Source organism: Sardina pilchardus, chromosome 1 (assembly GCF_963854185.1).
Source record: "Sardina pilchardus chromosome 1, fSarPil1.1, whole genome shotgun sequence".
Classification (NCBI taxonomy): Eukaryota; Metazoa; Chordata; class Actinopteri; order Clupeiformes; family Clupeidae; genus Sardina; species Sardina pilchardus.
Window position 1 is genome coordinate 50,749,716 of NC_084994.1, and position 12,125 is coordinate 50,761,840.

General features: G+C 49.0%; 2 protein-coding genes across 3 annotated transcripts in view; one reads left to right on the forward strand and one right to left on the reverse strand.

Moving 5' to 3' along the window:
- The window catches only part of pkd1a (polycystic kidney disease 1a), a 78,267-nt gene extending 73,547 nt beyond the window's left edge, over window positions 1–4,720 (forward strand). Inside the window, exons 48-49 of the mRNA XM_062535783.1 lie at window positions 436–753; window positions 1,246–4,720. Coding sequence (XP_062391767.1) covers window positions 436–753; window positions 1,246–2,151 — 1,224 coding nt within the window. The 3' untranslated portion in view covers window positions 2,152–4,720. The remainder of the gene's footprint in view (window positions 1–435; window positions 754–1,245) is intronic.
- A 622-nt stretch (window positions 4,721–5,342) lies between these two features.
- The window catches only part of tsc2 (TSC complex subunit 2), a 55,937-nt gene continuing 49,154 nt past the window's right edge, over window positions 5,343–12,125 (reverse strand). For both annotated transcript variants that reach the window (XM_062548750.1, XM_062548743.1), the window contains 8 exons: window positions 11,878–11,956; window positions 11,405–11,491; window positions 10,606–10,792; window positions 10,034–10,173; window positions 9,784–9,862; window positions 9,182–9,273; window positions 6,895–6,993; window positions 5,343–6,400 (listed from right to left, as the gene is read on the reverse strand). In XM_062548750.1, coding sequence (XP_062404734.1) covers window positions 6,227–6,400; window positions 6,895–6,993; window positions 9,182–9,273; window positions 9,784–9,862; window positions 10,034–10,173; window positions 10,606–10,792; window positions 11,405–11,491; window positions 11,878–11,956 — 937 coding nt within the window. In that variant the 3' untranslated portion in view covers window positions 5,343–6,226. The remainder of the gene's footprint in view (window positions 6,401–6,894; window positions 6,994–9,181; window positions 9,274–9,783; window positions 9,863–10,033; window positions 10,174–10,605; window positions 10,793–11,404; window positions 11,492–11,877; window positions 11,957–12,125) is intronic.

The window sequence follows — 12,125 nt, forward strand, 5'->3', positions numbered from 1 at the left end:
TGTGGACACACAACGCCACAACTGTGCTCTCTTTCAAACGCGTCTGAACTGACCGCCTCTCTTTTGCGATGACCTTCGCAGACATCCTCTCAGTAGAGAGCGGGCAACAGACAGATAGAAGCGCTTTCATGCAAAACATCTTTGATCTCGCTCTGAACAACTGATACTGTGTGCATCTCATATTTGTAGAAATGTCACAACACTTTCCCACAGGTTTTACATTCTCTTGCCAGAATACAAACGTTATTTATTGACACTTCAATAGCGCTCATAAATAACGGCCTCTTGTTTTGCTCTTCACGTCTCCTTCTCCAAATATCGCATTGATATCTAAAACTAATTACAGTTGTAGGAAAATAAAGTGTCACTTTAAAACAAGCACTTCACACTGTTTATGTTCCGTGTCCTGATGTGTTCCTCGTGTCTCCCCTGCAGCTCTTCCACTCGGTTCTAGAGGGTTACGGCAGCGTGCGGTCAGTGTTCCTGGCCTTGCTGGGCAGCGGGGGTCGGGGCCTGGTGGCGTGGCAGCCGTGGGGTCCGGCGGCGAGCTCTGGCTGGACGGTGCTGTTCCACTGCAGCTTCGTGGTGCTCAAGCTGGCGCTGCTCTGGCTGGTCACCTCGGCGCTGCTGCGCAACTACAGGTGTGCGCGCGAGGAGCTGTACCGGCCCGCAGTGGACCTGCAGGACTACGAGATGGTGGAGCTCTTCCTCAGGCGCCTCAAGATCTGGATGGGCCTCAGCCGCACCAAAGAGGTGAGGAGGGGACACTACTGGGGGAGAGCAGTGGGCAGTGGGCCACTATGGCACTATGGCACTATGGCGTGCTCTTTCCAACCTTTGGCTGAAGATGTAAATGGGTTTCTGTCAGCATTCAGTTGGCTACTCAGATCATTTCATTAAGTGGTTATATGTTGGCATTAAGGGCCGTTCACACCATGAAAGATAACTATAAACAAATATGGCTCATATATAATATGAATGAAGTCGTTCACACATAGACTATAACAACAACGACATGAACGATATCGTTGGGGATCACTTTCAGACCGATTTCGAGAACGATAAAAAGCTAACAGAGCTAAGCTAACCAATCACATTTTAGCCATCACGAGGAGAGACTTTTCATATGGCTGGTCAATGTGAACACTTTTATCATTATGGTTATGGTTACGGTTAATTGTGTGAATGGCACTTTAGCATAACCAACTTGCTATGGTACTTACCGGCCCCTCTTGTGCTCCTCAGTTCCGCCACAAGGTGCGTTTCGAGGGCATGGAGCTCCCTCCGTCCCGCTCGTCCTCCACCAGCGACTGCAAGTCCCTGTGCCTGCCCCCGCTGGACACGCCCGAGGGCCCCCCGTCGCCCGACAGCGTGGACGGCAGCTCGGAGGCCTCGTGGCGGCCCGTGTCCTGGAGCCCGTGCAGCCTGGCCGAGGCGCCGGGGCAGAGCGTGGTGCTGGGCGCGCTGGGCGCGGCGGTGGGCGGCCACAGCTGGAAGGAGCGGGCGGAGATGGAGGCCACGCTGCGGCGGCTGATGCCCGCCTTCGACGCGCTGCTGCAGCAGCTGGACAGAGTGACCATGGCCACCGAGGACCTGTACCGCCACGAGTGCCGTCTGGAGCGCCTGCAGCGCCGCAGTCGGAGTCGAGCGCGCAAGGTCAGCCAGGGCAGGCGCAGCGCCACGCGCCGGACATCCAGCCGGACATCCAACCGGACCTCCAGCAGGACGGAAGACCCGGCGGCGCCCAGGAAGCAGCCGCACGTCAAGGGCCCGCACAAAGGGAGCGGTCAGAAGGCGCCGTGGACAGAGGCCAGTCGGAGCTCCCATCACGACCCCGGGAGCACGGTCATCAGCCAGGCGCCCAAGGCCAGTGCCAACCCCCTGCCCCCTCCGGTGGTGGCTGCCCCTCCTCCTGCTCCTGCTCCAGGCCCTGGCGCCTGTGGCCCTGGTGCCACCCCGCCGCCCATCCCGCGGGCACTGGACTGGGACACGTCGAGCGACAGGGACGGGCGCACGCCCTCCAGCCTGTTCCGCCACCCGGCGCACACCACCATCGTGCCCATGCGCAAGCGCAAAAGCAAACCCCCGCCGCTCAAGAACAAGGTGCACCCCAACCCAGACAGGCCCGTCTCAGGACACCCCAAACCCTGAGGACCCCCCCAGGGACACACAGGACAGAGCGACAGAGAGAGAGAGAGAGGAAGAGGAAGTGCTATTTTTGTGTTTATTAATGAGAGAGCCTGAAGTAGGAACTGTTGCAGCGAGAGAGAGAGAGAGAGAGCAGAGCAGATCAGGTCTCTAGGAAGCACCAGTGGCAGCTGGTTTTGTCTCTGGTGCGTCCGCTAGAGAAGTGTACGAGTACTAATGGCAGTATTGCTGATGATTGTGATCAGCTGGATCACTAAGAGGGTGCGTTATGAGAAGAGGAGACCTAATGGATCCCTGGTGGCCTGAGTCATGGACCTCTTGATGAGTCATTCCGGTTGGAGTCCGTTGGTTCCCAGATGGAAGAGTACAGAGGTGCAGGACGCCATGTTGTTTGTTTGTTTGTTTACTCATCCGTTGTCCCTCCCAGTCCTTTTCCCGCCCGGTCTCTGACCCTTCCTGACCCTGGCGGTCAGCGGGGTCGGATCCTGACGACAGCACGGCTCGTGCTCACACTGACCCCTGAGGAACTCCGCCGACCGCAGTTGTGGACTTGAGAGATTTCGGTTGTTGTGCAGCGCTTTTGCCACAACTACAAAGCTGTTTGGTGTTCTTTTTTTGGTTTTGTTTTTGAAATGTACTAGTGTTGTCTGTTCTGTTTCGATGGAAGCTATTCTCAAAGTCACAGGTAATGTGCTTAACCTTATATGGTCTGCTCACCCACAAGTAGTAGGAAAACACTCTCACGTACCACTCACATGTATAGTGCCGCTTTACTATTTGAAATGCACACGAATCGATGCTTGCTTGGCACATGTACACATATACTGCTTTAAAAAACTGGTGTAGGTGTAGATTTTGTACAGTTACACACTTGCGTATATTCACACACACACACACACACACACACACACCCACACACCTTAACAGGTTATCAGGGTGCTAATGAAATGGCATTCCTCAGGACTCCTAAACCTTCTCTCCCCATCTGTGTGCAAGAGAGGGGGGTCAAACCTGATCAATGTAGACTGCAATAGAGACGTGAACAGAGGCAGAGGGAGTGGAGAGAGCGGGACAGATAGAGCGTAAGTTATGAGTGTGGGAGAACGCAAGAAAAATGGACAGAGATGGGAATGAAAGAAAGACGAAGCAGGAATAGAGGGAACAAGGGAAAACTGAAAAGGAAGAAAAGACCAGCATCCTCCTTCCTTCTTAACAGCAGGAAACAAACTTGGGTACACTATTCACATTAGTCATGTGTATTGGTAGTTACTTAGCTATTATAATGTTTTTATTTTTGGAGTTTTAATTGTTTTTTGTGTGGCCTTCAGAAGCGGTCGGATGTAAATGAAGCACTTTGTATTGATGTACATATGTTAAGTGTTTGTGAGGATGTAAGCGTATGTGGAAATATAATAAGCTTGGTACGATATCAGTAAGAGATAGCTTCACTCACGTTATTCTACAAGTAGATTTGGCAAAGCTTGCTAATCAGTTATGCATTGATTTATTTTAAATTAAAATGAAGGTAATTTCCTTTTGTTCTTAGCACTTTATTTCCATGTCAAGCTGTTATTGTAGACCGTATTTAACATGTATGTCTTGTCTATCTCTACCCCTGTTAAGAAACAGCTATCTAGAACCGTGTATTATGAAGAATTGCATCAGGATGTACAACTGTTGCCATGATTTTGTTATGATGAGGTTTCTATTTTTTTTACCATAATGTGTTGATATTTCCCCGAAATGTTTCCTGGAATATCAGTCCCCAACCCCCCCGACAACCACAATGTTTACCTTACAGTATCTCAGGGACATACATACTTTTTCCAAACCTTTTGTTTAAACCAGATTTATTTTTTCAATGTCTGTGGCGGATAGAAGTGCTGGTTGGGCTTTCTACACGTGACCCAAGTGGTGTTCCAAATGTTTTGATTCATGTCCACAAATCCAGTCAAAAGCAATAAGTTAGCAGCAAGTCATGAATACAGCATTAATACCAGGAGACCCTTCTCACTATTGCCATGAGTCAGTGTGTATGTACATATCGGTGTGACCTGATGTAAATATTATTAATAGTTTGTTGATTATGGTTTATGATGTCTGTTCCCATAAATTCAGCACTGACTATGAGGGCATTCTTTCACGCAAACAAGTTTAAATTCTAAATTTATATATCCCAGTTGTACCTGGGCCAAAGGTTTGAAGCTACTTGGAAATATACTAGTAGCTTGTTGTAGAAAGCAGTACCCAAGTGTGGAGGTTTAATCAAACATATTAAATGTTGCTAAACAATACCAATAAGATATGACCAGGAGAGATGACAACAGGAGTGAATTACTTATCTTTCAAGTGCCAAAGCCCACCTATGTGTTTGTGTTTATGTTTTCGTGTGTTAAAAGTGTTTTAAAACAAAGTGTCCTTATTCCACGCGTCATGTGTGGTCTGTACAGTATCTTCCGTATGGTAAGGCATGATGTTTTCCTGTTTTGTACGGTATCAGTCTATTTCCATCTGGAGCACTTCCTGTCCTGCTTTTGCACTTGACAAAGTCAAATAAAGGAATTTGACAGCTCATGCGTCCACGTCTCCAGCTTGTTTTTGTCCATACGATACGCCCATTAGGAGTTAACGAGTGTCTGGCCAAGGTAACGCTGAGCAGGTCTCCATCAGACCTGAGATCCTAATATGCAGTTTCAGTATTCACATGGCAGTGATGAGCACCAGACACCCAGATGATACTGTTTACCATGAATAACAAACAGACGGTAACACGCATTTATGACATGCAAATGTATGTATGTGCACTGCACAGAGTGAAATGTGCTTGTTCCTGGACAGACAGGCGATTGTTTGGATGCCCTTGAGTTGCCCAGTGGGGGCTAATTAGGAAGGTAACAGCCATGACTAGAGTGCGCATCATTTCCTACTTGTTTTATCAAGCAAGAAATTGGCATTTTTAAAACCTACTGTAAACAATGGAACAGGTGCACACCTTGAGTAGAGATGAGATTTAAAAATAATGGGAGAGCAAATGAGATCTCAACACAGAGGCATCTTGTAGTGTTGTTCACATTGGGTGAGCTCTGACCAATCCTCCCACTGTATGAATTTAATTAGCGTGGATTTGAGACATTCCAAACCAAATCAACCCCTTATGGAGAGCGAAAAGCATGACTATGTATTTGAGACTCACACAAGTAGACAGACATTTCTTTGTTTGATAATCCAATATTTTATTTGAACAAATGCAAACACAGCCACACAGCTCACACTCACAGTTTAGTGTTGTACTCATCGCTCTCCTAAGGCCATCTCGGTTCTCTCTCGCTTGTTAATAAAGGAACACAACAAACACTTGCACACAGACGGTCACATACTGTAAAACACACACACACACACACACCATCCCTCTCTACACTGCATGGCGGGGATTATAGGTTTTCTTTAAAAGGCAGGTGGGGGGTGGGTGGGGTAGTTGTAGGATTGGCAAATAGATCTGTCTGTGTCTCAGTGAGTCTTGGTGCCACTGAGGTCTTGTTGCACGTGTTGCAGACTAGTTCTCTGTGCAAATGAGCCATAATTCAGAACCTCTCCCTTTAGCACACACACACACGGCGTGCCAAAGTGCCCGTCATTAGCTTAGCACTGCAGCAGCCAATTCATTTACAGCAGAGACTGCACAGCATAGCTGAGAGGAGTTGTGTGTGTGTGTGTGTGTGTGTGTGTGTGTGTGTGTGTGTGTGTGTGTGTGTGTGTGTGTGTGTGTGTGTGTGTGTGTGTGTGTGAGAGAGTGTGTGAGTGTGTGTGGGAGAGGACTACTATGGAGATTGTGTGAAAAGCAACTGTAACGTCTGAAAGAAGGCAGAAAGATCAGCAACTCCACTGCTGTAGCGGGCAGCAGCTCAGAGGCAGTAGGAAGTAGGCGTGGCAGTTACTGTATGTGTGCATGCATGAGCGCCTGTGTGCATGATATATGCTGCTGCAAAATAAGCAAGGTTAGAATTTCTGTCTGAATTTGAAAAAAAAAAAACTGAGATGTTTTAGGAAGGGGGAGGAGGGGGGGGGGGGGTGGGTGACTTCAAACAAAGTCTGTGAAGTCGTCCACGGTGGACACCAGTCTCTTGCGCTGCCCTGAGTCGGGGTTGGAGCCGCCGCCGCCGCTCTGCTGGTGGGCCGCCTTGCTCTGCATGGAGCCGTGGCTCTGGGTGAGGGAGATGCCCGGCGTGGGCCGCGACTGGATCTCCTCCTGAGCCTGCAGGGGGACCACACACACACCGCTCACTAACCACTCTAACAGCTCACCCACCGGGCGCAGTAAAGCACTGCGCCTAGAAAGGGCTGTCTGTATAAGAAGCATTAACCAGAGAGTAGAGGAGAGGAAGAGAGGAGGAGAGGAGAGGAGAGGAAGAGAGGAGATGAGGAGAGGAAGAGAGGAGGAGAGGAGAGGAGAGGAAGAGAGGAGATGAGGAGAGGAAGAGAGGAGGAGAGGAGAGAGGAGGAGAGGAGAGAGAGGTGGTGAGGGGAAGAGGAGAGAACAGAGGAGAGGAAGAGAGGAGGAGAGGACAGAGAGGTGACTGGTGAGGAGAAGAGGAGAGAACAGAGGAGAGGAAGAGAGGAGGAGAGGACAGAGAGGTGGTGAGGGGAAGAGGAGAGAACAGAGGAGAGGAAGAGAGGAGGAGAGGACAGAGAGGTGACTGGTGAGGAGAAGAGGAGAGGACCGAGGAGGACAGAAGTGTGCGTGCGTACCCGAGTGCGGATGCGTTTGATGTGTCTCAGTCTGGCCAGCCACTTGGAGGCGTAGGCGTCGGAGGGGTTGGCTCGGTACTGGTGAACTAGAGACGCCATCTGAAAGAGACAGGGAGTGTCACTCATTCAGCCATCACTCAACTCCGCCTCAACTCGCTCCCTTCAAATGCTCTGCTGCTCTTCAAAAGACACTTTTCACAAGACGAGCCTCACACACCAAAAAAGTTCCCCCGTCAGTCGGGCTGCGCTTGTTGTGTGAGGCCGTCTCATCCGCTCCAATATTAATATTCAATATCTGGCCTCATCTAATCAGCAGCGCAGAACTCGCCCTTATGAAGAAAAACTGAAGAAAAACCGTCTCCTGGCCTCCAGTGACCCGTGTCATTAAGTGGACATCAGAGGCTGTAGTGTGGTGTTGTGTGAGCTGAGGAGAGAGTGTGTGTGTGTGTGTGAGGGAACAGTGGGAGTGAGACATAAGAGGCTGTAGTGTGGTGTGAGCTGAGGAGAGAGTGCTGTGTGTGTGTGTGAGGAGACAGTGGGAGTGAGACATAAGAGGCTGTAGAGTGGTGTGAGCTGAGGAGAGAGTGCTGTGTGTGTGTGTGAGGAGACAGTGGGAGTGAGACATAAGAGGCTGTAGTGTGGTGTGAGCTGAGGAGAGAGTGCTGTGTGTGTGTGTGAGGAGACAGTGGGAGTGAGACATAAGAGGCTGTAGAGTGGTGTGAGCTGAGGAGAGAGTGCTGTGTGTGTGTGTGAGGAGACAGTGGGAGTGAGACATAAGAGGCTGTAGAGTGGTGTGAGCTGAGGAGAGAGTGCTGTGTGTGTGTGTGAGGAGACAGTGGGAGTGAGACATAAGAGGCTGTAGAGTGGTGTGAGCTGAGGAGAGAGTGCTGTGTGTGTGTGTGAGGAGACAGTGGGAGTGAGACATAAGAGGCTGTAGAGTGGTGTGAGCTGAGGAGAGAGTGCTGTGTGTGAGGAGACAGTGGGAGTGAGACATAAGAGGCTGTAGTGTGGTGTGAGCTGAGGAGAGTGTGTGTGTGTGTGTGTGTGTGTGTGTGTGTGTGAGGAGACAGTGGGAGTGAGACATGAGAGGCTGTAGCGTGGTGTGAGCTGAGGAGAGTGTGTGTGTGTGTGTGTGTGTGAGGAGACAGTGGGAGTGAGACATGAGAGGCTGTAGCGTGGTGTGAGCTGAGGAGAGTGTGTTCTGTGTGTGAGGAGACAGTGGGAGTGAGACTGCATGGGGCTGCAGATGAGCTCACACACACTGCTGCATATTTATCACTATGGGTGGGATGACACCAGGCACTCACAGCCACCTCTCTGCCTCTAATTACTCTGGCATACTCTCTCTGTGTGTGTGTGTGTGTGTGTGTGTGTGTGTGTGTGTGTGTGTGTGTGTGTGAGAGAGAGAGAGAGAGTTTGTGTGTCTGTGCGTGTGTATTTGTGTGTGTGCGTGTGTTCCATTGAGTTCTCTGAAGGTCACCTTCAGTTTGAGAAAAAGATTCTTTAATATACTTATGCATCTAACCATTGTTTTAATCAGAAATCATTGGACATTGATAGGTTTTGTTTACTTCAATACGAATTTGAAATTGGTTCTTTTTTTCCAATTCAGGAAGGACAAAGTGATCGTTCCACTTAAAAAGAGCATTCTAAAACGGATAGTTCCGGTCCTTGATTGTGATTGGCTGAATCGCGTTCAATGCCGTTGTAAATATCACGATAACCTCACACCTTGACTGCATTTCGTTCTATAGTAATGCGCTACCACAAAACTAGCACAAGTTGGAGTGGCTGTGTCTTGTTGTTGCATGGCAACCATTCATATGGAGGGAATATATTTATTGGCAGAAGAATGATTATCTATGGATATATCGTTACTTTTTCGTTGCTGTGCCTTTGTTTCATGAAATCTTGCTAGATCGACGTAGTAACCGTTTTAGAGAAGCAATAAGCCACACGAGTCGATGGGTTATACTGTATAATCGAACAGCTAAGGGGGTCTGCTTCGCGTCGTGCCTAACAACGCCCCTTAGCTGTTCGATTATACAGTATAACCCACGGCCTCTCGGGGCTTATTGCTTAATTGTGCCCAACTCACTGGCAAGCACTATAGGATAGCGCTCTCCCACAGTAATCCCGTAAACGCTGACATAATTACACTGCTATTTAAAGGATTTGTCACACATATCATCAAGATACACATCCATCCTTCCAAGCAGCAGTGGAGAAAATGCAAAGCCAGCATTCAGACACGTGAGACAGAAACACGAGAAAACAGATCACTCACGTTGGCATGTAAGGCCATCTGCCGAACCAGCAGCGGAAGATTCCGGTCGGATACGATTTTGGCCACGCTAGTGTCCACCAGGCCCTCCAGATCTGATGAAGCAAAACCAGAGGTGAGACATTAGGAGAGAGGTCTGAGAGTGAGACATTAGGAGAGAGGTGAGACATTAGGATAGAGGTCTGAGAGTGAGACATTAGGAGAGAGGTGAGACATTAGGATAGAGGTCTGAGAGTGAGACATTAGGAGAGAGGTGAGACATTAGGATAGAGGTCTGAGAGTGAGACATTAGGAGAGAGGTGAGACATTAGGATAGAGGTCTGAGAGTGAGACATTTGGAGAGAGGTCTGAGAGTGAGAGATTAGGAGAGAGGTCTGAGGAGTCGTGGTAATGATGGGGCTTTTAAATCTACTTCCTGACAGCACAATCATCTCTTCCCCTCAAGGGCTCCATGGCAATAACATTCTGATGCTTTCACTTTTCTAATCAATATCACTTGACTTCATACGAGCCTGCTCCTCATCACTCTCTCATTCCCACATCATATGAGCCTGCTCCTCATCACTCTCTCCTGTCCCCACATACTCAGCAGTGTTCTGACTCACCTTTGCGACACTGCAGTGTGACCAGGTTACTGTCGTAGTCTAGGGGCTTGATGACAACCTCCACAAAGTTAAACTGACCCTGTGGAACAAAGGTAATGATGAATTTTTCTGGGTATTTTGTGTGTGTGCGTGTGTGTGTGTGTGTGTGTGCGTGTGTGTGTGAGAGAGAGAATGAGAACAAGAATGAGAGAGAGAGAGAGAGAGAGACAGAGAGAGATATTGGGGCCATGTCTGTGACTCCATCTCGTACCTTGATGGTGCCCAGCTTGTACTCCTCAGTGGAATCATTGTAGACCACGACCACAAAGTCATTCCCGATGTGTCTCTTCTTGTTGCAGCAGCCTTTATCCGATTCCCTGTTGGGCATGAGCGTGGCGATGTGGAAGATGGCTGCAGGGGAGGTGAGCCAGAAGACAGGGCTTAGTCACACACACACACACACACACACACACACACACACACATCTCCTCACATCAGCATCCAGTGCAGCAGGGCCACCTTGTGTTCTTACAGGAACAACACTGTCACAGCGCATCATGCACTCCATTCTAATGGAGCAACACATGCACTAAACTCCAACATCATGCCACTGGAATTACACATAGAAGTGGCTACATAACACAGACTCAAGCAGTAGCATGGAGGACATCTCTACTGAAGCAGGAGAGCTCCAGCATGAGGAGAACCGGACACACACTGAGCCGTAAATAGTTCCTAAAGAGAGCAGCAGAACTGAGAAAACAGGGTACTGGTGGTAAAACAGACACGAGCCCACACACACACACACACACACACACACGCGCACACACGCACAGCCCTCACCCTGCATAATGTCGTCGTGCCAGCAGTAGGTGAACTCCCCGTCGTCCCCGTACTGGTCCAGGCCTCCCAGGAAGATCTGGTCGGGGTCGCAGTCCTTGAGGTGGATGAGCTTCCCCAGGCCGGTCAGGAACTGGGCGTAGCGGTTGGAGCCGTACTCGTTGGACAGGATGGCCACCTCGTTATTCACCTGCGGCGGGCAGCAGAGCGGGGCCCGGGGGGAGGACAGGTGTCAAGAGCACTGGTCATCACGGGAGAGAGCTGCCCGAGCTCTACGCAGCGCTTTAGTCTAAACGGCTAACACCAGACCAGCGGCCGATGCTATTGTCTAGGTTTCCTAGAGATGGATCAGGCCTCCACTTGAACAAAGCTTCATCTATGTATATAGTGCATTGAGAGGTTAGGATTAGGAAAGCAATCATAGGCACATGTATACCATACAGTGTATTAAGTACATTCAATACATAACTTCTTGCACATTAAGTTACATCTTCAAGTTTATGATGAGCTATGCACAGACACATTTGATAGACATCCGTGGCACCCACGGCATTTTTTCAAATACGAAATATATCAAATACAATATATTCTCACCTGTCCTGCTCCCACAAACACCACCCCAATCGTATGGGTGTAATGACACAACATATATATTCTCACCTGTCCTGCTCCCACAAACACCACCCCAATCTTATGGGTGTAATGACACAACATATACAGTATATTCTCACCTGTGCCGCTCCCACAAACACCACCCCAATCTTATGGGTGTAATGACACAACATATACAGTATATTCTCACCTGTGCCGCTCCCACAAACACCACCCCAATCTTATGGGTGTCGTACGGGGGCATCTGGTCCAGCACCTTCACGGCTCTGTCAATCAACTGTGACAGAAGACCAACAATATCGTAAACATGTATTCACAGCTCACAGTATTCACAGAACTCAGTTGGTCAAAGAGATCTTACGCGCATGCTTTAAAGTGAGCATGTGGAGAGGGTTTTCAAGACGGGCAACAAAGACAAATCAATGACTGTGCTGTTCCATAGTAGTGAACATACCAGCTCAGCTTTAAAGTTTGGTCTAATAAAAATATGTATAGTGAGATGCTGATATAGCAGACCACTGTTGGTTTTATTACAGGCTATAAACTAGCAGCAAGTCTAGCTTTCACTCGGAGAGAAGTCTAATTTCCCCACTGTGTAGTTACTTATTGGAGTAAATAAACAGGGCTGGATGTTGATATAGCGGCATACGGCTAGGGGCTTACCTGAGATTTAGGTAACAGGAGAGGCTTATTGGCCTCGTTGCCAAAAAACGGGGAATGGTAAAGCTGTAAGAAGACAAAACTGTGGACAGAGAAGCAGAGGAGGCCAAATCAATGAAGATACCCCGAGCAGCAAAACACAAGAGCTATCCAGAGAGGCAGAGATGTTGTAGCAGCTTGTAGATTCTCTTCAGTGTGCCACCTCTACTTCTGCTGTGCTCACTCACGTCACCAGCCCAGGGTGCTCGTCA